Genomic DNA, 27,869 nt, shown 5'->3' with positions numbered 1-27,869 from the left:
TGGCCAGCTTGGTTAAAGTGAATTTTCCAGTAGCTATATCGGTATGGCCCCTGGGGACATTGACGTACTCTTTAGTAACATTTGCTATGTACAGTAAGCTTTGTGCTTATCTGGAAGGGTACGTCCAGTTTTCCCTACGCTACTGGAAATACAAGAGAAATCCTGACACATCACCTTGGCCATTCAGAAAGTGCCTTGTATTTTTATATTTGACTTATTCTCTGACTGGCCCGAGGTGGGGATCGTAAAGTTATTTGACCCGCTTCTCCACTATGGCCAATCAGAGAACACCTTGAGTTCATTGATAAATATACATGGTGCTTCCTGCATTTCCAAGGTGCTGTATAAGTAACTCTCCTGTTTCTGGTAGGAGAGTATCTTACAACATCCATAGCGATCATAGTAATATGGAATGTGGAGAATTCAATTTATCCAAGCTGGTCCACTGTAAGTTTTCAATGTGACATAATGAGTGGAGTTCTTTTTAAACTATTTTCACTGGTGCTGTTCTTTAACTTATTGATTGTTGGTAGTATTTTGGTTATTGTGTGAAAGTATAATTTACTTGCATTATTTAGAAATATAGCAGTTGGGTATTGGGAAAAGTTTGTATTGTTCTTCTCCCTTCCCTGCACCACAATTTCGGTGGTTGAAACATTTTGGCTGATACGAAAATAGACCCCAATACAGATGCTGAAAATAACCCTGCCCCTCGCCACCTGTCAAAGCTACCCAGTGGTTCTCAGCCTTACCTGAGAACCCATTTAATGATCCCGGTGCTGGGTATAGAGATCAATGAAGGAAAGATGGCCTCCACTCATCTTTATGCCCTTGGAGGACTGGAGCAACGTCATTATGTCACTTCCGGTTCTTGCGTCTTGTGAGCAAGGCCATTTTTTTTTCAAAGCACTAGATCAGTGCTTTTTTTAAAATCTAATGCAGGGGTGTCAAACTCCATTTCATCGCAGGCCATATCGGCATTATGGTTGCCCTCAAAGGGCCGGATATATCTGTAAGCCTAGATGTCCAGAGCACCCCAACCCCCATTACATCCGATGTCAAGAATCCTACACCCTCTCTAACATCACCGTGCACCCCCTTTGGGGGCAGAGCTGGAAAGCAGAAAGTGCAGGGTCTGGAGGAGGGCCAGAGGAGGAGTGGAGTCAGTTACCAGAGTCTGCTGAATGCTGAGTCCATGTCAGGGCAGGGGCCGAGGAATGGACAGGCAGGCCTAACAATGTAACGCACTGGCTGACGACAACCACCACCCACAGACCGAAGTCCCTCAGGGCGCGGAGTCTAAGTCCCAGGCTGCCCTTCACCAGGGCCCCTGATGGTGGGGATGGACTTGACGCAGCCAGGAACCAGGTCGCGGCCCCCGAGACACCTCAGCTGCGGTAATGGCCGCCGCCAATGGCGTGTAGCTGGTGGAAGAGACAAAAGAGTAGTCAGACAAGCCGGGTCAACAACAACAGGACAAAACAGTACAGGGCAGCAGACGAGAATCACAGGTCACGAGCCGGGTTCAGCAACAGAGGGTCAGATCAAAGGAGAATACAAAGAATAGTCGAGTCACAAGCCGAATCAGATACCAGGAGAGTCACGAGAGTCAGAACAGAGTAAAAGCAACACAAAGACACAAGTGCAAAGAGCATGTGCGGGCCACAGGCTTATATGTCATCAGCCACACCCCTCTGGGGGATGGACCACAGAGACCTGAAGGCATAAAAGGATTCCCACCATGCACAGCAGAATCCAAGATGGACGCCAGCACATGGAGTAACAAAACCTCAGGGAAAAGGTAGGACCTTGACAGTCCAGGGGAGGTGGAGATAAGGGGGTGCAGAGGAGTTCTATTCTCCTCTCTGCTGCCGATTGCTGAGACAAGGTGGGGGCAGAGACAAGGGGATACCTGCAGGAGAGGTGCAAGGGCCATGAAATGTCCTGGAGGGCCTAATTTGGCTCGCGGGCCTTGTGTTTGACACCTGTGGTCTAATGCTTTACATTGTAGAGGAGACATGTGGGATTTTATTGACCCCATATCTCTCTATAAAGAGGACCTGTCACTGCTTATTTCTATCACAAGGTATGTTTGCATTCTTTGTGATAGGAATAAAAGTAATTTTAAAAAAATATTAAAGGGACAGTGTAAAATATTTAATGAAATGTAATAAAAAAAAGTTTAAAGTGCCCCGTCTCCCTTTGGTAATTGCATATGTACGCCATGCCCACATATGTCAATGGTGTTCAAACCACACATGAGGTATCACCGCAAACAGAGCAAGAGCAATTATTCTTGCACTAGACCTCTTCTGTAACTTTAAACTGATAACCTGTAGAAATGTTTAAAATGTCACCCATGGAGATTTTTTAAGTACCGTAGTTTGTAGCCATTCCATGAGCATGCACAAGTTTAAAGCATGACATCTTGGGTATTAACATCATCTTTCATATTTTACAAGAAAATCGAGGTATATATTGTGTTTTTTAATTTTTTTTTTATTCATTAGAGTGTATTTTTTTCCCCAAAAAATGGCTTTAAACAATATATACATTTTTAAAAACTGTCCATTTTGGTTTCGGTTTCTGGCCAAGTGCCTCTGGAATTTTCGGCTTCGGCACCAGAATTATAATTTCGGTACACCACGACTTTAAGTGATACAAATATCCTTTAAATGATACAAATATCCGACTCATAAAAACAACACTGTGCTTTAAACTAACTTAATGAACACTAAATCCAAAGCAATATTTATTTTGATGTCACTGGGCCACTTTATCCAAAAATTATTTTTAAATACTTTAAGGGACACAGGATGAAGTATTCAATCACAATGTACATTGGGTTATGCTGTTGTCTTCAGGAGGTTGGATATTGGCAAACCAAGCTGTAAGGACAGCCCAGTATAACCCCTCCCATTCCCAGCCTGACTCTGCTTTTTGCTAGTGTCCTAAAATGTATGTCTTCTCTCTGACAGAAAAAAAACTTTCTTAATTTTTTATCAAGATACTTTTTTCCATCCAGCAAGTTTTTTTTTAGTAGCTGCAGAACTAGAAGGAGCTAATTTCTCAGCAATGCCACAGAGGCTGTGCCTGGCCCCCACTAAGAAAAAGAAATGGGGTCAGCCTGTAATGTGTCTTTAGGCACTGGACTGTCCTAAAGGTACTACCTAAGCTACTATACTGTGAAAGCTCTGTATGCTCTGAGTGCTTTGTAGGTCCAGGGCTGTGGTGCACCAGTCCCTAAAGACCTCTTAGGTCTTAGAGTGTATGCCCACTGGAGGGGTGAAGACTGCTGGGATTGGCATGCTTCTTGGATGCTGCCTCTCTATCCACTGATGTACTGGTGGGTGTGCCACAGGACCTTCTCTGGATCTGAGTATGACCATTGGATCTGCAATGAGAAGTGACATTTTACTTTTCATACAGGAAGCCTTTTGGTGCATACATTCCTGGCTTCTAAGGAGTTTATAATCTAGGCTCAGACTGTGACACTTCTGGTAGCACAGCTAGTGGCAAGAAGGGAAGCTGCTCCAGTTTGTACACTGGGTGCATAATAGCCTCTTATGCAGCATAACACACTGTGAGCCTTTCTTCTCCTATGCAAGCTCTCTCTTTAGTGACTGTACGTCTTATTAATGCAACCAGGTGCGTGTGTGTGGACTTTGTTGCCTATTCTCCATCTTGTCTGCACCTACATCAAATCTATGATCTCTAAACATGACTTGGGTTCCCTGCTGCCTTATGTCCTTAACACTTCCTACTTCAGTAGAAATTTTGTGAGTACTGTTGTGGGCATTTTCTTACTCTGTATCATAGGATGGCAAATCAAGTGTAAGGGCAGTGGTCTCGGGGACATGGCCAGCTTGAGATCTGCTAACAGTGCAGGGGGAGGAGGGGTGGGCTGTGGGGTGGGGAGCGGGTTCACTTACCTGTGATGAATATATATGCAGTTTTGTCTGTCTTTTACTCAATAAACTTTATTGAGAAGGTTGTGTATTCATGTTTTTGGTTACACCCTGCTTATACGTTTATGGTGGCACCTTCCCATGTATGTACTTTTTTAGAGGACCTGACATTAATAGCCTGGATCACTGCCCAAGTTGCAGCATTCCTCTGGCTCTTACAGGAGGAGTCTCAATCTTCAGACATAACTCTGACATTTAAGGATACCATTTATATCATTGACACAGTTTTAACATGCCTAAACTTAGAGCTACGTGTATAAACTTCACCTAAAGTCACTAATCTAGGTTCTCTTAAAAGCCCCCAGCCTTTTAAGCTTTTAAGCTGGTTCTGCCATGCAACCTAACATTGCAGCCATGTCTATCTGGCATTCCCTAGCTGTCTGGTCTAAGGTTATGTCTCAGAATCATGGTTCTATCCTAACAGATTATTCTAATTTCCAATACCTGGAGCTCATGCATGTGGCCTTACTTTATTATGTTAATGAGCGGAGAGATATTATATGCCAACTGGTTCTCCTTTCAGTACACATGCAGAGGACCCTTTGTCTCAAACGCATCAGTATAAGAAATACCTCTTGCGAATGCCCTTTGAAGGGGAATGCCTCTTTGGTGAATCCCTAGATAATATTATGAAGGAGGTCATCCAGGGGAAAGAGTAACTTTTTGCCTTCTTTTTCTGGGACAAAAAGCTACTGGGAAACCCTCTACTTCTTAGGCTGGGTTACTTTAGTTTCTCATGAGCCTCCAAGGCAAAGGCGGAAACTCTGTCCTGCTCTAAGCCTTTTCCAAGTCCTAAAAATTCATAAGCAAGTCCACCTCTCAATGAAGGGACACCCCCACTTGTCACAGTGGCAGAATGTCTGTTGGCATTTGTGGCTATCTGATCCCAGGACATTTAAGATGTTTCCATCCAGAAGGTTGTATCCAGAGCTACTAGCTGGAGCTACAAGGATTCAGGATAAATCCTAAATCTCCAGAAATCGGTGCAGGAACCGTTTCATCAACTTGGAGTGTCTGGGACTGATTTTGAATACAACCCCGTTCAATGTTTTCTTCCCCTTGACAAACTCCCAACTCTCTCCACTCCCAAATTCAGACTTTACACTTATTGGCCTCTTTATTAGGTACACCTGTTCAATTGCTTGGTAACACAAATCGCTAATCAGCCAACCACATGGCAGCAACTCAATGCATTTAGGGATCTAGAAGAGTGAAGAGTTGCTTAAGTTGAAACCAAGCATCACAATGGGGAAGAAAGGGGATTTAAGTGACTTTGAACATGGCATGATTGTTGCTACTAGACGGGCTGGTCTGAGTATTTAAAACAACTGCTTGTCTACTTGGATTTTCATGCCCAACCATCTCTAGGGTTTACAGAGAATAGTCCGGAAAAGAGAAAATATCCAGTGAGTTTCAGTTGTGTGGACAAAATGCCTTGTTGATGTCAGAGGTCAGGGGAGAATGGGCAGACTGGTTCAAGATGATAGAAAGGCAACAGTAACTCAAAAAAATCACTTGTTACAGCCAAGGTATGCAGAATACAATCTCTGAACATACAACATGTCAAACCTTGAAGTAGATAGGCTACAGCAGCAGAAGACCACACCGGGTTTCACTCCTGTCAGCTAAAGACAAGAAACAGGCTAAAATTTGCACAGGCATACCAAAATTGGACAATAGAAAGTTGGAAAAATGTTGCTGGTCTGATGAGTCTTGATTTCAGCTGAGACATTCAGATGGTAGGGTCAGTATTTGGTGTAAACAACATGAAAACATGGATCCATCCTTGTATCAATGGTTCAGGCTGGTGTTGGTAGTATAATGGTGTGGGGGATATTTTCTTACTTAGAAATCCTGGAGGAACCCTCTGCACACTGCTAATTACCCTTCCCAGCAAATGTTGCAATAAAAAATAGGTATTTTTATTTCACACATAGTGCAATACATGTTTAAGCTGGCCAACTGCATCAAAGTAATCTCTCTATGGCCAGTCCTACACTGCTCTGCCTACGCATATGCTATTGTGGACACAATGCCAACAGGGGCAAACGGACACAAAGTGGGAGAGAGCTACTAGGTTTAGGTCTGGCTACTGACCTACTATGCAACAATAACAAGATATACCTGTGCTCAAATCCCAAAGGTTTGTGCAATCTGGAGTATAGGTGGGTTGGTTTATTCTCTCCAATGCTGGGCCTCTTGCCTGTGAGGTGATCCTACCAAGATTCCTTCAGAAAATGCCACAACAGTGGCTTGCATAAACCATCAGAGTCTTTCAACTGAAAGAGAGGAGGGTCAGATTCTGGCTTGGCTATCCACATCCCAGACATAGAGGGACAGGGGTCTTTCGGATTCAGACATTCCTATGTTCTTAAAAGCTAGGGAATGGATTTGTTTTAACATCTCACTTGGAAGGCATATTTCTCTTGTGAGATGAATTCTTTCCCAGGAAGTTCTCCATGGCATGAATATTACCTTTTCTCCAGTCTTGTTTGGGTCAACAGTTTGCCTTGAGCAGAATAAATGTAAAATCTTGGCCTTAGTTGTTCTCTTCCCGAGACTGCTTTCCTTTCACTCTTTTATGAAGGCCTTCGTACAGCGTGTAGCTCACATTATCTCTCCTGTATGTTCCTCAGTGAGTCCATGAGATCTTAACCTGGTTCTGTTGGTTCTTCAGAAACCATCTATTGAACCTGTTCAGGATGTTCCTCTTTCTATCCTTAATTACAAGGTTGCCTTGTTGTTTTCAGTTCTGAGTTGGAGGTTTTAAAGTGTATCTAAACCCAAAGCTAAAAATGTAATATATTGCAGCTTACTAGTCCTTGGTATGGTGGCTGTATTTGGTTTTTTTTTTTTTTTTTGCTTTATTTTTTACCAAGTATTCCTGAAAATAACAAACTTCTTCATGGGTGGCTCGTCACTCCCTCACTGTAAGGAGGGAGCCATGATTATTGCCCTAGGCTGCTCTTCTTATATGGACTACAGACATATCTGTATCTCTTCATCTCCATTATATGGGGACAGGGCAATTTGCCATTTACAGACAATAGCTAAAAAGATATTCATTCAGTGCACTTCATAGAAAGGGACTAGAACACTGCATTCCTGGCAAGATTGGCAAGTTTTTCATCTAGCATAATACCACTGGGTAAAGATTTATAAACACAAAGGTATACTCTGGAGCATCATATCAGCATTCTTACTATTGATTCAGCTTGTTCTGAGAAGCTAGCACTATCTTTGTGGCAATATTCCTATTTCTTCCACACTTGTACTTCCACCCTTTCTCTTGTATCACTGTGGGATCCTCACGCATGCACAATACATGTAAACCAAGTCTCGTTTTCATCTAAGGTTACCAATAGACTGGTAACAGAAATAGAATACACATGTAAATATCTTATTCCTGGTTAGTTACTGCACAGCCAGCAATAGAATCAGTGCTCCTCCTCGCTCCTTGTATTGATACTGTACATCACTTTGTAAACACTCGCTGTGACATAGATCGTTACATGGAGTTTTTCAGGAACTGATGAAGGGTAAGAACTCTTGCAGGATTACAATGTAAAGCCGTAAGTAATGCTGACGTATACACTGCACATAACTGTATAGACTGATGAAACACTGAGTGACATGACAGAAAAAAAGGAGAGGATAATATCTACTAAATGGTGCATCTTGAAAAAAATTTAAAGCTACCAGATTCACCTTGAAAAAATGTTAAAGCCATCAACCAGTAAGTTATATTATGTTACACTGCTTTACATAGAGTTGAGTTGTCCAGGAGAGTTTACTACTGCTGTAGGGTGGTTTTGAGGCCCATAGCCTCTTCTTTTCCCAATGTGTTTTTTTCCTTTCACCTTAAAGTGTAAGTTCACCTTCGGCAAGATTTTCCAAAAATCCCTCTATGCAATTCTATAACCCCTGAATACCAGCAATCCTCCTGTTGTAAATGGTGTACGTCTTCCCATTACTGATGCAACAAGTGTCAGCTTTCAGGTGGAAGTGATTTGGTGACTGTACAGTGACCGGATTGCTTCCATGGACCCTTGGAATGTCTGCTGCACTTCCCCCTCCTCTGCCATGTATTTTGGGCTCCGCTATCCCACCTGCAGGCCCGGGACCTGTATGACCAGTGTCAATGGGTAGAGGGGAAGCAGACCAGTGAACGTCCATTCATTGATCCTCCCTAGCTAGTAAGAATCCAGAAACATGTGTTACATTACTTCAAGTTTTGTGTATCACTTTCCCTTGCCGCTGTGACCAGGAAGATGCTAAAAGAGAATAAGCATTAGCTTCAGAGTAGAAAAAGGACATTAGGGGGACAACAGAACCCTGATGTCTTTTTAAAGAGAACCTATTACTATAGAAAATATGGCCTCTGTATGACAGCATATAGCAAATATATAGTACATAGGGGGATAATGATCCCTTTTTGATTATGAATTAAGTTAACTGAAAATAACTGTCCTGTAAGAGCTTTTATAGGGTCCCCTATGGATAATTTTGGGTACCAAAGCTTGTCCCCATTTAATGGGCATGCATAATTTTGATGCTTGAAGTGTTTGGTATTTATATACTTAGAGCAACCTCATATTTTATATTTTACCAAAATTGGGTATTTTGCATTTGTTTTCACTTATTAACTAACATTTTTAACTGAATATTTCCTTATGATAAACTGTTGCACTAATGTCATGTGACAAAAAATGGGAGCTCCCACAATTTTATGCTCTATTTTCAGAACAGTATATTATATTTGGGGGTTTTAACTAATCTTACTAATCTTTGGGCCTAAAATTTTATTTTAACTTGTGCAAAAAAAAAAAAAAAAAAAAAAAGCAAAAACATCTCTTAGCAAAAGGGCTAAAGTGGGTCCCTGGTGCTTGAAGTGGTAAATAACATTTCAGGAAAAATGTGATTTATGTGGGTTACAGCACACCATATTTTTGCAGATTAGTATCTTTAAATGTGCCAAAAGATGCTTTTTATTGCACCACATTTTTTAACTCCGTCTTCTGTCAGGGAAGTGGAGGTATACAAAATTGTGAGTTGTTTACATGATACCTGGGTAATGGTTGATTCCTCATGGGCAACGCTTCTCTTGTTTTCCCGGGATTTGTACTTTCGTGGTTTAGCATTTTATGATGTATGCATAAGGTTATGCATACGACTGTTTGCTCTCAACTTTCATTGTTCTCTTTTTAGCTTTCTGCACATGCATGTACTGTATATGTATAGTTGTATACCTTGAAAAACAGAAATAAAGATTATATTAACAAAGAAAAATGTGCTAGAAGATGTAGTTCCCTTTACGATTAACTGCAGTTTGAACAAAAAAGCAACTTCAAAAACAGAATATGAGAAGTCATTATGGCTTCTGACCTACAGGTTGCTTGTATAACTTGTTCTGGACAGCTTCCATAATAAGTTGTAGCAATAATAAAACAAAGGCTTTCATTTTCTGAGGCTTCTGACCAGCGTGTTGCACAGCTTTGTTGTGGAAAGCTGCCATAAGTTGTAGCGATAATAAAAGATAGTTTCTATTTTTTCAGACACTGGCTTACATTAATTAAAGAGTTTTTATAGAAAACAAAATGGTTTAAGGGATTTTCTACTTTCATTACTGATGGGCAGAAGCTTCTACTCAGATACCCTGCTGTGTAAGTCATAAATAAACAGCTCAGAGGATGCTAGTATGCTCTTGAGTTGCTTGCCCATTTTTAACTGTGACTTTGTTCAGCTTCTGAGTTACAGCTATGTTTTGCTGAAAAAGGTTGTATATCCTTGAGCGTTCCAGTAGCTTTTGGCGCTAATGTTTTCTTATTACCAAAAGCTGACCATTGGAGTTTTTGACTGAGAAGGTCAATGTCATTCTGCATTAGCCTGCCAGACCATAGGTTTTCCCTCTCGTTGTTCTAAATATGTGTATATTTTGTTTTGCAGATATTTGAAAGAATTTTGTTTATATGGGCAATTCGACATCCAGCAAGTGGATATGTACAAGGAATAAATGACCTAGTCACGCCTTTCTTTGTTATATTCGTTAGCGACTATGTTGGTAAGTTTTAATATCAATAAAATATCATAATAGGTGTTAGTGTTAGTCAAATTAGGGTTCACCTGTCCACCACTCAGTTTACCTCTCTAAAATGCCTCCTCCACATACTCCTCTCCTCCGTTCCCAAAATCTCTTCTCTATATCCCTCTGCTCCTCCAAAACAACTGTACATTGCGCCCTCACTGCTTCCTTCTCCCCTCTGCGGCACTCACCACCTCCTCCTAATACTCCACTCTCCCACTGACCCGACCACCTCCACTGGTAGACTTACACGCTCTTGCTCATCCCGCTCCCGTGCCACCTTTCTCACTCTTCTTCTCCTCCTAACCGTGGTTGACATCTCCCCGAACCCTGGCCCTCCACCACCTCGCTCACCCACAAGGCACCCTCATACTTCCACGTCCTGCCGCAAGCCCCTCATACTAGTACCTGTCCCTCTGCTCCCCAAAATCACCCCCCCCATTTTCGTGTGCACTCCGGAACGCCCGATCGGTTTGCAACAAGCTCTCCGCCATCCTCGACCTCTTTGTTTCCCGCTCCCTCAACCACCTAGCGATCACGGAAACCTGTGTCCAAGCCACTGACTCTATCTCCCCTGCATCACTCTCCTATGGAGGTCTCATCTGGACCCACTCACCCAGACCCAACGGTCGAAAAGGTGGTGGGGTTGGTTTGCTCCTGTCACCGCTGAGCACCTTCCGAGTCCTCCCAAACCCCCCTCTCTATCCTTCTCCTCCTTTGAGGCCCACTGCATCCGAATTTTGTCTCCAACCCCCCTGAGGATTGCTGTAATCTACCGGCCTCCTGGACCCGTATCCCGCTTCCCTGATGACTTCTCCGCCTGGCTACCCTTCTTTCTCTCTTCCGAGCTACCCACCATCATCCTTGGAGACTTCAACATCCCTGTCAACATCAATAACCTGGCTACATCCCAACTCCTCCACTTAACCTCCTCTTTTGCACTCGCACGGTGCATACAATCCACCACCCACTCCGACGGGAACATCCTGGACCTTGTCTTCTCCCATCTCTGCACTCCCCACAACCTCACAAACGCCCCCTTCCCTCTCTCTGACCACAACCTTATTACCTTCTCTGTCTCCTCGTCCTCTAACACCTACCCCTCCAAATGTCAAACTATTACCAACCAAAACCTCCTCACTAAGGTCTTCTCTGAAGCCTCCCTACGATCTCCCTCCTCCTCCATCCTACGCTGCCTCACCCACATCTTTAGTCTCTCCCTCTCTTCTGGTGCATTTCCCTAGCCTCTGAAGCACGCGCACATCACTCCCATACTTAAAAAGCCCTCCCTGGACCCCACCGACCTGAACAACCTAAGACCCATTTCCCTGCTGCCATTTACATCCAAATTCTTTGAGCGCTTAGTCTATAATCGCCTAAGCTCCCACCTCAACGACAACAACCTCCTCGACCCTATATAAATCCTGTATAATAATAATAAAAGTCCTTAAAGCGGAGTTCTACTCAAAAGCATAAGTTCTGCTTATTTGCCTCCTCCCCTGCCATATTTGGCACTTTTTGGGGGGAAGCAGGTACCTGGTTTTGACAGGTACCCGCTCCCACTTCTGGCTTAGTTTGCCGCGGAGGCACATTGCGACTCGTGCATGCGCAGTGGGCACCAGACTGTGAAGCCGCAAGCTGTCACAGCCTGATGCTCACAGTGGAGGACAGAAGGAGAGAAGGGACTGTGCAGGTGAGTACATCGCTGGACCCCTGGACAGGTAAGTGTGTGTTTATTAAAAGTCAGTAGCTACAGTCAACAGCTGGAACTCCACTTTACAGCGTATGTCAAGACAAAATTAAAATAATTCAGCACATCTCTGCAATACATGCACATTTCCCCATGTTTTAAAGGAAAAGTTTAACTTTACCAACATGTTACTTATTACACCCGTATTTAGGATGTAACATGTTGGTTATCATGTACAAAAGAAAAGGCACAAAATTAAATTTTAACGTGTTACCGTTCAAGAAAGAATAAACAAAAACACTAGTTAAAAATATTGATTTTTATTTTAGCAATATAAAGGGTAAAATCACAGATATTAAAACAAATGTAAGCATCCTCATTTAGTACTACTAGTACCATCAAGTGGTCAACTCCAAACTGCTACTAAATCTATTCAGTTGTATTATGTTCCAAACCTAACAAACCAGGGTTCATTGTAGACATACAGTAGTCAATATACTGACTGGGGACATGGCCAAAACTCTACGCATTTCGCCTATTGTTTCTTCAAGATTTGATAAAAATCTTTAATGATCTTGCTACCAAAGAATGCTATTCTTCAGTATGCCGGTATAGGGTGCCACAAAAACCCCAAACAATGGGAAGTCATCAGAGGAGCAGAGTGAGATCAGCGGCATCCTTAGATCATTCATAATATGATGATGCTTTTGGCAAGAGAGATGGCCACCAGTTTGGCCGAGTTCACAGATGATTTAATCAGGTCAGTATGCCAAAAACACTCCACTAGAGGTACCAACTCCAGCGGCTAGTAAAGTCTCTAGCTTTTTGAGTGTTAGATTGCATGCAGTGTCAGATTTGCCAACATGTTGGTAATCAACAGCCCCTTCACTCCCAGAGCTCCTTTCCCTGTGACAGCGAACAAGGATTCGTCCCCCCACAACCGCTGCCACATTTAAAATTTCTTATGTATCTCATTTAAAATTCTCCCCACACAAATGTGTCATTCATTCACAGTGATCTGCAAAAGAATAAACTACTGTGACAGCCAAAAACAAAACAACAAATAAAGGGGCGCTCCCAACCCTGTGGAAGTCCATGGAGTCCCAAGCCCAGGAACAAATAAAATCAAAATTCACTTTAATGTTTGGTTAAAAAGAGTGACATATTGGATTGCCCAAATTGAAACATCACCAATGCAGTGGAGAAAAGAAACACACATTCCCAGAAGCTGCAAGATGACACATGATCCCTGGACCCAACAGGTTTTCTCAACCCAGGAGCCTCAGGTCAGTGGGAGGAGTGTGTGGATGGTGGCCGCTGGGATCACTGAGATGGCTTGTCCACTGGAAGTCACTTGTCCTGAAACTGGATGTGATGGTCAGATGAGGTGTTTTAGCTGCCCATACTGTGGTTATTTACATATCCCCTGGAACCTCATTGTGCTTGATATTTGCATTTATTTTTACAGACAAGCTTGTAGTTCTTAAGGGACTATGAGCACCCTCATAGTCCATTAACTCTTCTGCAGCTCAGTAACTGTCTGACCGTACAGAGAGCTGTAGGCTGTGTCAACAGGAGCTGGATACTGCACCCACGATCCACTGATCACGGATGCAATGCTTTACAAGCTCCTGTGTAATAGAATAATACATGCACATTTTTTACCTGCAAAATCATGTGCATTTATTTTTTTTTATTGACGGTAAACGTAAATTTTATTCCCTTTAAACATGATTCATTTACAGAAATATAACTGTTGATTGCCCAAAATACAGTTTTCTTCTGCATTCCTTTGTTTACATGACAACAGTGCTCTTATTTCATAAGCATGTGGTGACGATTGTGCTTACGTTAATTTCTGATGGATTGCAAAGAGCACAGATTCAATTAGTCTACCCCTCATCCCACATCTCCATAACTATAGCCATAAGGCCTTCTCTGAACGAGATGGAGATCATCACATTAACTGACAATTGTGTGGTCATACAACGCTGCACCCAAATTAAATTTATGTGCTTTTTTCCCACAAATAGCTTTCTTTCGGTGGTATTTGATCGCCTCTGTGTTTTTTTTTTCTTAGTTTTAGCTCTATAAACAAAAAACGAATGACCATTTTGAAGAAAAAAACAATCTTTTTGACTTTTTGCTATTAAACATGTCCCTTAAAAAAGAAATGTAAAAAATCAAAGTTTGTCATAAATTTAGACCAAAATGTATTCATCTACATGTCTTTGCTAAAAAAAAAACCCAATAGGTGTAAATTAATTGGTTTACGTGAAAGTTATAGCGTCTACAAATGACGATATATATATATATATATATATATATACTGGAATTTTTAATTTTTTGTATACTAGAAATGACACGACCAGCGACTTATAGCGGGACCATTCTGACATGGGGGGGGAGGGGACTGACTGCCACTGGCATCCCCAGTGACACAAACAGTGATCAGTGCCAATAAAAGGCACTGACACTGTACTAATGACACTGGGCAGGAAAGGGTTAACTGTGTTCTGTTTTACTATATGTGCTGTGTTTTCTACTATGTAAACATGCTGGTGCTGACAAGGGAGAGATCTGTGTTGTTTACATACAGACCTCTCCCCTGTCAGTGTTCCTCAGCAATCATTGGGTGCTGGCGGGGAATCTCCGGCTGGGACCCAGCGATCGACATCTGTAGCCGCAAATGGCGGCGCAGGTAGGGCGGCACACGTGCATGCCCCCTACCTGGAAATGCAAAATCACATATATACATAATTTTGCGCAGCTCTGCCGCCCTGTAGCAGTAGTTCTGCTATAGGGCAGTCGGGAAGTGGTTAAACTCACCTCTATGTTAGCCTATGTGGCTTTGCACACAAAGCCGTTTACAGGCTTAAAAAAAACTCAACACCTACGCATTCGGATGAGGAACTTAAGGTCAGAAAAAACGCTGAACGCGCCTAAACACTTAAGTGCATTTATGCTTGAGCCACAATAGCTTAATATCCTAGCCACTGTAATCAAATAATGCCCAAACATTTGACGTCTAAATGTGCCTAAACACGTTGGCAAAAACGCGACTATCCTGCTAGGAGTGTCACGGAAGGAAAAAAAGAAAGTCCTGTTTGAATGAGGCCTAACTGTGCAGCCACTGCACAGCCTCTATTAAAATCTTTGGAAATGCCCCATGCTTTTTTAGAGTCTGCGTACTGCAGCTTTCATTCATCTCAAAGCTTGCCTGCATGGATAACTGTGCCTAAATTTTTAAAATGAAATGCTCTACTGTAGTTAGAAATTAGTATAATATAAATGTTACTTAGGCTTACTGAAGTGGTAATTTAAAGTGAAGCCTATAGTTTTTTTTAAATATAATAATAATAATAAAAAACATAATAATAAACATAATAATAAACATGTCATACTCACCTGCTCTGTGTAATGGTTCTGCACAGAGCAGCTCCGATTCTCCTCTTATCAGATCTCCTGCTGATGCTCCCCTCACCGAGTGGCCACTATTGCAAGCCGCTCGCAATGGGGGCACTCGTGCGGGTTCACTGCTGAGCCCCCAGATACACAGAGCATGGCTTCGCCCCGCCCTCTCTCCCTCCTCACAGGCTGTGATGGTCTCTCTGAGCCTATGAGGAGGGAGAGAGCCAAGAGAGGCGCTGCTCTCGTGCACAGCACTGAATCAAAATTGGGCTCAGTTAAGTGGGGGGGAAGGGGAAGCTTCATTCAGAAGGTTTTTTGCCTTAATGCAGAGAAAGCAGTAAGGTAAAAACATTGAGCCTTTAGAGCCACTTTAATGCTTGGTGAGAAAATTTTTTTTTTTTTTTTAAGTCCGCAAACGTGCAACTATAACGAAAAAACCCGTAAGTGTTCACAAAAAAAGTGCAAGTGCAAAACACCACACGAAAAAGTGCACTTAGGGGTGTGCTGTGTCCTACCCCTAAAGGGGCTTGGACCGCTTACCCTGATCCCCCGGGGCACGAAGCTCCTGACGGGGACAAGGTTCCCAATTGGTCCTCCTGGCCAAAAGGCCTGGTGGACCACCGTTCCCTATGCCCAGCCGAAGCCGGACATCCAGTACTAGGCAAGGAGGCTCTCCCGAAGAAGAGCCTCCTAGGGATCAGGGGAGGAAGGAACCGTATGGCCACACATCCTCCCCCTAGACTTCAGGGTAGGCCCAAGGACCCACACCCTCCATCCGTGAAAAACACACACATAAGTAAAGTAAAAAGTGACAAAACGTGGGAGTGCGTAATAAATAAGGTAAAGATAAAGTAAAGAAAAAATAAAAAAGTGGTACCGTGCCGAATTGTGCACAGACCAGGCCCTGAGGCCCGTAGCAAAAATTGCCCTGGACTTAGCCAAAAGACCTGGTCCTTAGGGCGCTGTGCAAAAAGAAGTGAAAAACAGTGGCCATGTGTCATCTTCACACCGTGGGGTCGCTTGGTGAGATAATTGCACCACTAAAGGGACACTATGGAAGTGGGGTGTTTCATTTTACACTGGACAATTTATGTTTGCTAACATTTTTGCAATGCATCTTACTTTACCTAGTGAGGATTGTTTCCTCAACAGTGATGGAGTTCACTTTAAGACCGTACGGTAAAGCCAGTATAGTATCTTTTTACAGGCGTGTATGTCTGGAACACAGTGTGCTCCTAAATCCGACAATGTCTGTTTGACAGCACTACCGTATAATAAATAAATATGCTTTGGTTATCCCTTTATCGTTTCTCTATGTTTATGCAATTAGATTTCAAGAAAGCACTACTGTATATATTCTCTCATTGCTTTCTCTTTTTCCCGATTCACCTTTCTCTGACTTGTGATGATTACACTCTGTGTCCTAATGTCACATTTAGCTTTAATTGAAAAGGGCACACTGCCCTTGAGTTTGGATTTGCATGGAAACACCTTTTTTCTTTGTTTCCAATTCTTTTTTTCATTGGAGGTCTTTTCATTGCTTAGCAACTAATGAGAACTACTGCTGCTTACTCCCTAATCATCTCTTAAGTAGGGTAGATGCCTACTCCTGAGAGTGCTTGCAGTTTTTGCCTTTTACTCCCTCATTTGACAGGTAATGAAAATGCTCTTAATGATCCTAGAGCAGTTGGATCTCTGTTGGAAGACTTTAGAGTTGTTAATTGAAATAAGAAGTTCAGCTGAGATGTGATTAGAGAATTGATATTCCACGTTAAATAGACCATTTAATTAATGTAGTAAATAAGTTTGTCTTAACTACTTTGCCAGCAACTTGCATTGTAGGACCCGAGTGGCTGTTAATGTAGTAGCATCTGTGTCAGGATCATAGGTGAACACAAATACTTATTTATCTTCTTGGCAAATACAAGAGGGGTTTGTTTACACTGATATGTACTTCTCTGTGTCTTTCTCTATTTTGGACAATTTCACCTCAAAACATTTTGAAGTGCCAATTTCCTTCACTGATTCAGCTTGTGAGTCCATAACTAAAACAGAGCTTTTGCATTCATTTAAACATGTAAATATGTTTCAGATATTTTTAACCTTCTGACTCTGTGAGATAATTTATGGCTTGGTAAAATTTTAATTGGCTTGGTCTACCTTTTTAAGTCCTAGCACCCTTTACTAAAAATGTCCCAGAAAATAATTGGGAAAAAAAAACACTTTGAACATTAAACATTTGTCCTCTATGATTACTGAAACCTGTATAGACATTGTTTCTCACAAATGTTTTCACTTTTCTTTCTTGTCCATTGAAAAATCTATTCATATTTCCTTATCTCTTTCCTTATGCATTTTTCTTTATCACTTTGTTTCCACATATTTCTCCTTGGAACATTTTTTATTATTTTTTTAAGGAATGAGTCAAAATTGAACTCATGCAAGAATTTTAACTCTTATGCTTAAATTATATGATTACGTTGGCTTCTGTATATGAGATTTATAATTTTCCTTTGGTTTATCTTTTTTTCCTGAGGATGAGCATTGTTGTACAGTAGGCATTCCAGTAACAGTCCAAAAAAACTCAGTTAATCCAAGGTTTGTGGTCCGTTCGACTGCCAAAGCTTCTGAATTTCTTGACAATGCCTAAGTTTCCTCTATACCTTTCTGCCTCCTGCACATTCCTATTGGCTAGTGGGTTAATCCGTCTTAGTGATAGGTCAGTAGGAATGTTTGGTGGTGGGGGATAGTGGCAGCTACAGTTGCAACTACATCCTTTCAGGGGCTGCTGCAGTTATGTGCAGGTTTTTTGTGCTTGTTGGTTTTAACCAACATAATCTTTTTAATGTGCCTAGGTTCTGGTGCACATGTCATTATCCAGTTCCTAATTAATTGTAAAATTTCAAACCCAGACCCTTGTAGTTGTTTATATTGCTCTTAGCTACAGGACTTTGCTGATTCTGTTATGCACACTCAATAGACAGTGTATTTTGTCAGCATACAGTTAGAAAGTTGGGGATGCAAGGTCTTCAGGTTTTAGCTCATCTCTAATTCCTTGGCATAAAGCCCAGATAGGCTAAATAATGTTTTATAGCTAAGCTCATCCATTTAATATGTTTCAGATCTAAAATTCTGGTTGTTACATAAGCTTAAGAATGACTGGTTCTTTTTAAAATGGTCCTGAATTCAAAACTCAACCCTAGCTCTCATAGTCCCAGTTGCTTCTGCTGGTGGAAAAATGGCAGCCCAACAGCTATCTGAGCAGCCTGTTTAAGGTGAAATTTAAAGTATGACAACATTCAGTTAGACTCTGGGGCACCTGGTTTCAGGAAAGAGTTAAGTATTTGACTTTTGGATGGCCTTTTTCAAATGGCAGCAGCAATAGGGACACATTCTATTAACTTATATTAGTCTCCATATTTTAATTATTCCTTCAGGTAGCTGCCACAATCTTTGCTTGTTTGCCTTTAATTTATACTGAAACAACAAGACTATAAATACAATATGATTGAACTGGCAGGTGGGTTTCAAATGTCCGTCTACGTTAGTAAGCTCCATGAGCAGGGCCCTTGTATTCCTTCTATATTGAACTGCATTGTAATTGTCTCACATCATATTGTAAAGTGCTGCACAAACTGTTGGCACTGTATAAATCCTTTATAATAATGTCTCTTGGCCTCCGAGACTCTGCTCTCTCCTGGTTCTCCTCCTACCTATTGCAGCGCTCCTTCAGCATTACCTATAACTCTGTCTCCTCCACTCCCTCTTTCTGTAGGGGTCCCTGAAGGCTCTGTCCTTGGACCCCTTCTCTTCTCCATCTACACCTCCTCCCTTGGTCACTTGATAAACTCCCATGGCTTTAAGTACCATCTCTATGCTGATGACACACAAATCTATCTTCCTACTCCTCACCTCACCCCTTCAGTCTCCTCTCTTATTACTAACCTACTAAGTGACATATCGGCATGAATGTCACTCCACTTCCTCAAACTCAATCTTTCCAAAACTGAGCTCTTACTATTCCCTCTAGCCCGTGCCCCCTCCCCTGACTTCTCCATCAAGATCAATAACACAATCACCAGTCCCTCCCCTCATGCCAGGGTGCTAGGTGTAATCCTAGACTCCCATCTGTCCTTTCAGCCCAAGTCCAATCGCTGTCCAAATCTTGTAGAGTTCACCTCCACAACATCTCCAAGATACGTTCATTCTTAACCTCTGAAACTACTAAGCAACTTATTCACTCCCTGGTTATCTCTCGCCTTGACTATTGTAACTCCCTCCTCATTGGCCTACCTCATCGCAGGCTATCCCCTCTTCAGTCTATCATGAATGCTGCTGCCAGACTCGTCCACCTTACTAACCGTTCCATATCTGCCACCCCACTCTGCCAATCCCTCCACTGGCTTCCCATTGCCCAACGGATAAAATTCAAAGCATTAACAATAACATATAAAGCCATTTATAAATCTGCCCCAAATTACATCCCCAATCTTGTTTCCAAATATAACCCAAACCGTCTTCTTGGCTACTCCCACAACCTCCTGCTCTCTAGCTCCCTTGTCTCTTCCTCCCATGCTCATCTCTAGGACTTCTCCAGAGCTTTCCCCATCCTCTTGAACTCTCTACCCCAATTTATCAGACTTATCACCTACTCTGCTCACTTTTAGGCGATCTCTGAAATCCTATCTCTTCGGGGAAGCCTATCCTGCCCTCAGCTAACAATGGAATCTTCTATTCCTCCTATCAGTCCATCCCCCACAGTTATTACCTTTTGTACCACTAGCCCCTCCCTCTTAGATTGTAAGCTCCAAGGAGTAGGGCCCTCCTAACCCTCTTGTATTGAACTGTATTGTTGTTGTATTGTCTCCTGTTATATTGTAAAGCACTGAGCAAACTGTTGGCGGTATATAAATCCTGTATAATAATAAGAAGAATAAATAACAATAATCAGTAAGTAGGGAAGGGAATCAGGAAATAATGATTACAAAAGAGTGCCAATGTACAGAGGCCAACTTTTAACGCCTCCATCTCCAATTACCACTGCTCAGAATATGTTGAAATCACAGTATTATGCAATGCATTTGAACCTACTGCGACTGGCTTCCCGTTTATAACCTCTTAGACTGCTGGCATAAAGAATCAGAGAAAACTAATATAAAGATTTTATATATTTATATAATTATAATATTTATACTAGCAGGATTGTAAAATAATTATACTGCATTTAATATTTCCTAAGTAAATACATACCTCCGCTAAAGTGTGGATTTTGCATGTTTACTAAGTTTTAAAATACTTAAAGCTGGATCTTAGTAATTTTTATTTTTAAACAACAGGTACTATACTTACCATGAATATGGTATAGTGGCTAGTGTGCTGATGACAGCTGGTTTCCAAACTCTCAGTCCTCTGCTCCCAGATACCCCCACAGCTGTGATCTTCCAGCACTACAATATGAGCAACTGCATCTGTGGCAGGCACGTGCCAATTTTGACTTTGCCCGCCCTTTCCGACCCAGTGCTCTATTCCTAGTAGCTATACTATCAGTTTCCACAATGAAAACTGCACGATTAATGGAGGATAGGAAGGCAAATGAAGAAAAGGTAATTTGAGGATAAATAAGATCTCCTATTATGTCACCACAATGGATACATCCAGAATCATCCTTCAGGCCTTCTCTATGAAGTAAATAAGGCGTTCTATATTTTTCATAGACAATAAATAATAGAGTTATTCTCTGAGGGCCTAATAGTGGAACAGGGGGAACTTTGTTTTCCAGTATATTCCCAATGTCTCAAAAAACTATCCCTGCTCCTAAAAATCCCTTTCTTCAAAGCTTCTAAGGGGCCCAGATTTCCCAGACAAGAGCTTAAAGTGTAACTAAAGGCAAAACAATTTTTTTCAGTTTTGTCCAGAGTTGAAAAGAATCAGAACACCTGACATTTTATATTGTGGTATGTAACCCCTCTAGGGAGTTTCATCCTTTCTATTTGTCATGTTTATCTATATCATCAAAAATGTAAATAATAATCCCAAGTTTTGGGTTCGCACCAGAACAGTAGTACTGTAGAGGGGAAATCTTCCAATTGGGAAACTAGCTCTGGTGACACACTAGGATTTCCTCACTTTGGAGGGATTGTCTCTCACTTCCTGTTTTGGCTTTAGGGCAGGAAGTGAAGGGAAATATCCCCTATAGGACACATTGTAGTGTTCCTTTCCATCATATAGGATCTCTAAAAATGTGGATAATCTTTTGAAAACTACCCTTCAATATCCACAACTATACATTTTGGAGTATATACATCAATTGAGGCTTCCAGATTATCTTTATGACGTGATCTACCTACTATAGAACATAGAAGCGTACGCCAAACTTTATACTGTGATTGAAATTTACAAATTTGTGAATCATATTTAAAAAAGTATATGTCTTAGGATAAAAATAAATTACAACACCTAAATATTTAAAGGAAGTAACAATCCTAATACAAGTGGCAGAGTTGGCTAAAGGAGCTACAGGTCATTTATAGGTAGCAATTTGTATTAATCCAAAGATTAATCAGTAACGCCTTAAACTGGGGAGGCGGACATTGTCCGCATATAACACTATTTTTCCTTCATTTGGCTTTGTTGTGGTTTAAAACCTACAATGTCTGAAGAATGTCCGATCATAAATGTCAGTGGTTCTGCAGCAATCATAAATGGTAAAAGAGACTGTGGCAACCCCAGTGGGTGGTAAGTTGTTTTTTAAAATAAAGAACGTGAACCTGTTTTAAAAGTTAGGACTCAGGCAAAATGTTTTCATCACTATGCTTAAATTGGTTCACTCTATGCTGTTGATTGCCTTTAGAAACATCTAAAAACAGTAAAGCTCTAGTTCCCAAGTTATTTTGAGGTATTTGCATATTTAAGAAAGTTTGCATATTTAAGAAAGTGGACCCAACATTCAAATACATAAATATATTGCTCTACAATGCACTACAGTTTAGGGACAAGCACAGTGCATCTTTTTATTCATTGCTTAAATGTCTCTACTGGGAGTCAATCTCCACAACCATAATAACTGCAGTTTATTTCACATGTTTGCTTCACACGGATCCCTAACAAAAATGCCTCTAAAGCAGTGGTTCTTAACCTGGGTTCGATCGAACCCCAGGGGTTCGGTGAGTCAGTCTCGGGGGTTCGGCGGAGGTGACCCACACCCGACTCATATGATTTGTGATGACATGCCCAGTGGTCGGCAAGCCGCGGCTCTTGTGTGCCGGGTGCCCGCTCCCCTCCCTCCTCTCGGGCGGCAGGGACTCAAATGCAATGATTGGCCAGTCTCGCTGCCACTCACATCCTGATAGCCAGTGATTGGCTGTCAGGATGTGTGTAGGCGGGGCAGCGTGACGAACGTGAGAGGAGCTAGGCTCCTCTCACAGTCAGCCCTGAAGACCGGAACGGCGCAGGAATACAGCGAGAGGAACGCGCGGAGCAAAGGTAAGTGAATTGACACAGGGGGGACTTGGGGACTTAATATGGGGGATGAATTAATATGGGGAATGAATTACTATAGGGGGGATGAATTACTATATGGGGGATGAATTACTATATGGGGGATGAATTATTATATGGGGGATGAATTATTATATGGGGGATGAATTACTATATGGGGGATGTATTACTATATGGGGGATGTATTACTATATGGGGGATGTATTACTATGGGGGATGAATTACTATATGGGGGATGAATTACTATATGGGGGATGTATTACTATATGGGGGATGTATTACTATATGGGGGATGAATTACTATATGGGGGATGAATTACTATATGGGGGATGAATTACTATATGGGGGATGAATTACTATGGGGGATGAATTACTATATGGGGGATGAATTACTATATGGGGAAGGAATTACTATAGGGGGGATGAATTACTATAGGGGGGATGAATTACTATATGGGGGGATGAATTACTATGGGGGATGAATTACTATATGGGGGATGAATTACTATGAGGGATGAATTACTATATGGGGGATGAATTACTATATGGGGGATGAATTACTATATGGGGGATGAATTACTATGGGGGATGAATTTTCATACCGTTTGTTACAACATATCTTTGCGAGCAATCCTTTTCGAGGATGCTGGACATAAAGACGAAGAAAAGGAACAGACTTTGTTGCGAAAATGACATGAGAGTGGCACTTGCCAAGGTAATGCCGTGCATTTCTGAAGTGGCCTCTGAAAGACAACAGCAGAAGTCACACTGATTTGCGGTAAATATTCATTATTTTGTTTTTGTGTGAAAATCATGTTTTAATGGTTTTGTTCTTTGTTCTTAATGGTTTTGTTCATTTTGTGCACCTATGTATAAATATATACCTATGTTTTGAATTTTAAAAATCATATTTTATTTTTCCAATTAAGAAGGGTTCGGTGAATGCGCATATGAAACTGGTGGGGTTCAGTACCTCCAAAAAGGTTAAGAACCACTGCTCTAAAGCATCCCAGGTTGTCAAAGGTGAAGCCACAGATTTACCCTATATATAAAAAAGTTAAGATCAGAGCGAACAGAAGAACAAAAATGAAGAGTCTACCTTCTAATTTCTTTTAAATTGTATTACCAATTCTAAAAGTCACCTCAAGAAAAGCAAAGAGCGCCACTTCAAGCACCAAAACACAGCAGCTTGGTGACTCCAGTTCTGTTGAGTGCTGGCCTGCGGCAGGGCTTGCCCAGCACTCTAAAATCAGAAGAAGTAAGAACCATGTGGGGGACTTTTGGTGCCAGGTGAGGCCATCTACATCATACCATCATTGTTTGACTCCAGGGGTCAGTTTTGTCCACTTCTTCATATACCAGAAGAGGTAAAAAGCCACACACTGATATCACTGTTCAACAGGTAAAAAGTTTTGGGCATAAAATTAGCTAATCTTACATAAGTTTGGGGTGCTGAAAACGAAAATGACCCTAAAAAATGTTGATTGGCTCTAGTTTCCATGATATATTCACCCATCTAATGACGTAAGCCATTCAAAATTATGATGCAACTTCAGCTGCATATTGCGCAATTGATACTGGTGACCAATAGAAAATTGCATGTATACTGAGATGATGCAATATTAGCCTTTAATTGCATCACTTCACTGCATAGAAGCTGCAGTATCTGTAGCTGATTGTAGTTGGACAGCGTCTTTACATTTCGTTTTATGCTTATATAGGCTACTCAGTAATGCCTCGAACTTGTGTGAATAAAGCAGATAATTTCTGCTATATCTGCAGTGAAATAACTTTTATCTCACAAAAAAGGAGGATAACAGGAATGATTAAGAAAGCCTACAACTTGTATTTTGGCTGCAAGATAGGAGACCAGGACAAGAGCTGGGCACCACATATATGCTGCAATTCTTGTGGGACGGCACTGGAGCAATGGTTGAATGGAAAAAAGGCATCTATGCCTTTCGCTGTGCAAATGATTTGGAGAGAGCCAACAGATCATGTTAGTAATTGTTACTTTTGTATGGTGCCTCCAATTGTAAAAGGGCTAAATAAGAAGAAAAAGTTATCTGTGCACTATCCAAATATTCCATCGGCAATACGTCCAGTTCCTCATGGAGAGGGGCTACCAATTCCTAAAGCACCAGAATCCTTCGTGGTTGAGTCAAATGAGGAAGAACCTGAAGCGTGTAGTCACGTGCAGTTGTAAGAGATAGCCCTTTCCTCGAATACAAGAGAAAAGCCAAGAGAAGCAAAACCGACACAAACTGAAGACAAAACTAGTGAGAATCCTAAGTATTAAAATGATTCAACTTAGCTTATGGCTATAATTTTTCTTGGTAATCCTATGCAATATATTATGCCATTTAGGCTTTGTTATGTAGTCAATATCACTTGCTTTATATTTGTGGAAAGACATCTATCTATATAATTATTGTGCATTATGTAGTCATTACGCCTATAGTAGAAAACTTTCCGTTTACAGAAAAACTAGAGCCAATTGACAAATTTCATTGTTATATTTGAACTCAGAATGTGAAATTCATTAAGAAATTGATCCTTTTGTTTCCAAAACTGGCAAAAAATAAAAATTTGTTGAACAGTGTATTCAACCCAGACTTTAGTTTGTCTCCTCCCAAGCCATTTGTGGTGACTGGGCTGATTATTGGCGTACGGCTCCATACCAGGGGCGGACTGACAACTCATGGGGCCACCGGGCAATAGGGGATCATGGGGCCCCTGTGTCCCTGCCCAAACTCAAAAAAGCCTATGAAAAAGGTACCAGGGGCATCTCATGGGGCCCCCTTCTGACCCCGGGCCCTCGGGCAGTTGCCGAGTTTCCAAATGGTCAGTCCGCCCCTCCTCCATACCTTTTCCAATAGACCAATGCTAAATGCCCTGATATTTCCCAGTCATATACTCAGCCTTAAAGATTGATTGAATAACATTAGAGGAGCCAGTTGGCAAATTTATTCTAAACAATACTGAATTTAACATTGAAAAACAAGTATTATTTCTCTGTATAACCTCCATTACACTGGGACCAGTCTCTCCATATAAGTCATACTACCATATTACCTCTCTCACCTTTCTGCTTCTCCTAACATCTGGAGACATTTCCCCAAATCCTGGGCCGCCATCTTTTTCCTTTGAGCAATACACCCAGCACCCCCTATCCTCTAACAGCGGCCGCAATCCACACAATCTGGTTATTATTCCTCTTCTTCCTAGAACCAGATTCCTCTTTTACTGTGCCCTTTGGAATACCCACTCTGTCTGTAACAAACTCACCTCTGTCCATTACTTTTTATCACAAACTCCTTTAACCTACTTGCAATTACGGAAACCTAGCTTCATGAATCTGGCTTTCCCTCTCCTGCATTCCTCTCCTATGGTGGTCTCCTCTGGACTCACTCTCCGAGGCCAAGTGGACGTAAAGGAGGTGGAGTTGGAATCCTCCTATCCCCTCAAAGCACTTTTCAGGTCCTTCATTCGCCTCCCTCTCTTTCCCTTTCCTCATTTGAAGTTCCCTGTATTCATCTGTTCTCTCCAGTTTCTTTAAGAATTGCTGTGATGTATCGGCCTCCTGGACTGGTATTAAGCTTCCTAGATGACTTTTCTGCCTGGCTGCCTTACTTTCTCTCTTCTGAAATTCTCATAATCATTCTCAGTGATTTCAAAATCCCTGTTAATCTTAACACTCCTGCTACTTCTAAACTTCTGAGCCTAACCACTTCTTTTTGACCTAAAACAATGGACACATGCTTCTACTCACTCTAATAGTAACTGCCTCGACATTGTATTCTCCTATCTATGCACTCCTTGCAATGTCACCAATTTTCCTTTTCCTCTCTCTGATCACTCCCTTATTAGCTTCACTCTCTCCGTGGCTTCGTCCTCCTTATCTTCCAACTACCAAACAGTTGTAGAAACCTTTGCTATCTTAACCCTTCTCTTCTTTTTTCGGCAACATATTGTCTCTATGACAAAATATCAGCCCTGTCCTTCCCCAACCTGGTCACTTCTGTCTACAACAGTTCACTGTCATCCAACGTGGACACACTGGCCAACCCTCACTACACACAGAATTAGACCCCGACAGCTACAGCCCTGGCAAACAGACAATACCAGATGCCCTAAAAAACGTAGTCATGCTCTTGAGCATTTATGGCGTAATACTAAGACCCAGAAAGACTTTGACCAATATAAATCTGCCTTTCAAAAATACAATTCCTGTCTCCACACTGCCAAACAGACCTATTTTGTCAGTCACATTAACACCCTCTCACACAGTCCCTGTCAACTCTTTTCTACCTTTTAACTCTCTAATTCGTCCTTCATTACCTCCATCCACTAACTCACTCACTGCCCAGGAGATCGCTAATCACTTCAACAATAAGATTGATACAATTCGTCACGAGATCTCCACTGTACAGATATCTCCTTCACCCTACACTTCTTCTCCAGCTGCACAATCTATACTTCCCTTGTTTAACCCAGCTACTGTAGAGGAGGTTGGTAAACTTTTTTCTAAAGCCCACCTAACCACCTGTTCCCTGGACCCTGTTCTCTCACAAATACTATGGTCACCCTCTGGTTCTATCCTTCCCTCTTTAACTCATATCTTCAGTCTCTCCCTTTTTACTGGCATCTTCCCCAACTCTCTAAAACATGGGCTAGTCACCCCCATACTTAAACAGGCCTCACTGGACCCCACCAATCTTAGCAACCTAAGACCCATCTCCTTACTCCCTTTTGCCTCCAAACTCCTTGAATGTCTAGTCTACAACCGACTGAGTTTTCACCTCATTGAGAATAACCTTGATCCCCTTCAGTCTGGATTTCGCCCACAACACTCCACAGAAACTTCTCTCCTAAAACTCACAAACAACTTACTAACTGCTAAAACCAATGGTCACTATTGTCAGGATCCGGGTGTTCTGCGGCATCGCGTCGGGCGGCGCATGCGCAGAACACCCACTCTCTCTACCCGGCGGGCGGTAGGACCTGGCCGCGCATGGCAGCGGCGGGGTTCGCGCATGCGCACTCGGGATCACGGACGCGCGCCTGGCACCAATGACAGCGGGAGGCGGGCTATTTAAACGCAGGAACAGGTATGTTAGTTGCCGTTTGGTCTTGTATCCTGTGTCCTGTATCCTGTTCCTGTGTTGCTGTATACTCCGTTGCCGACCTCTGCTTGTTCCTGATCCTGCTTTCTCCTGT

At 41.9% G+C, this 27,869-nt stretch overlaps 1 protein-coding gene across 2 annotated transcripts in view; it reads left to right on the top strand.

Annotated features, from left to right (window-relative positions):
* TBC1D22A (TBC1 domain family member 22A) overlaps positions 1–27,869 on the top strand; it is a 642,021-nt gene that overhangs the window by 202,003 nt on the left and 412,149 nt on the right. For both annotated transcript variants that reach the window (XM_089684779.1, XM_089684788.1), the window contains exon 8: positions 9,915–10,029. In XM_089684779.1, coding sequence (XP_089540905.1) covers positions 9,915–10,029 — 115 coding nt within the window. The remainder of the gene's footprint in view (positions 1–9,914; positions 10,030–27,869) is intronic.

Source organism: Staurois parvus, unplaced genomic scaffold (genome assembly GCF_062004578.1).
Source record: "Staurois parvus isolate SC_StPar_1 unplaced genomic scaffold, SC_StPar_1.0 ptg000019l, whole genome shotgun sequence".
Lineage (NCBI taxonomy): Eukaryota > Metazoa > Chordata > Amphibia > Anura > Ranidae > Staurois > Staurois parvus.
This window is presented reverse-complemented; position numbering and strand designations above follow the sequence as displayed.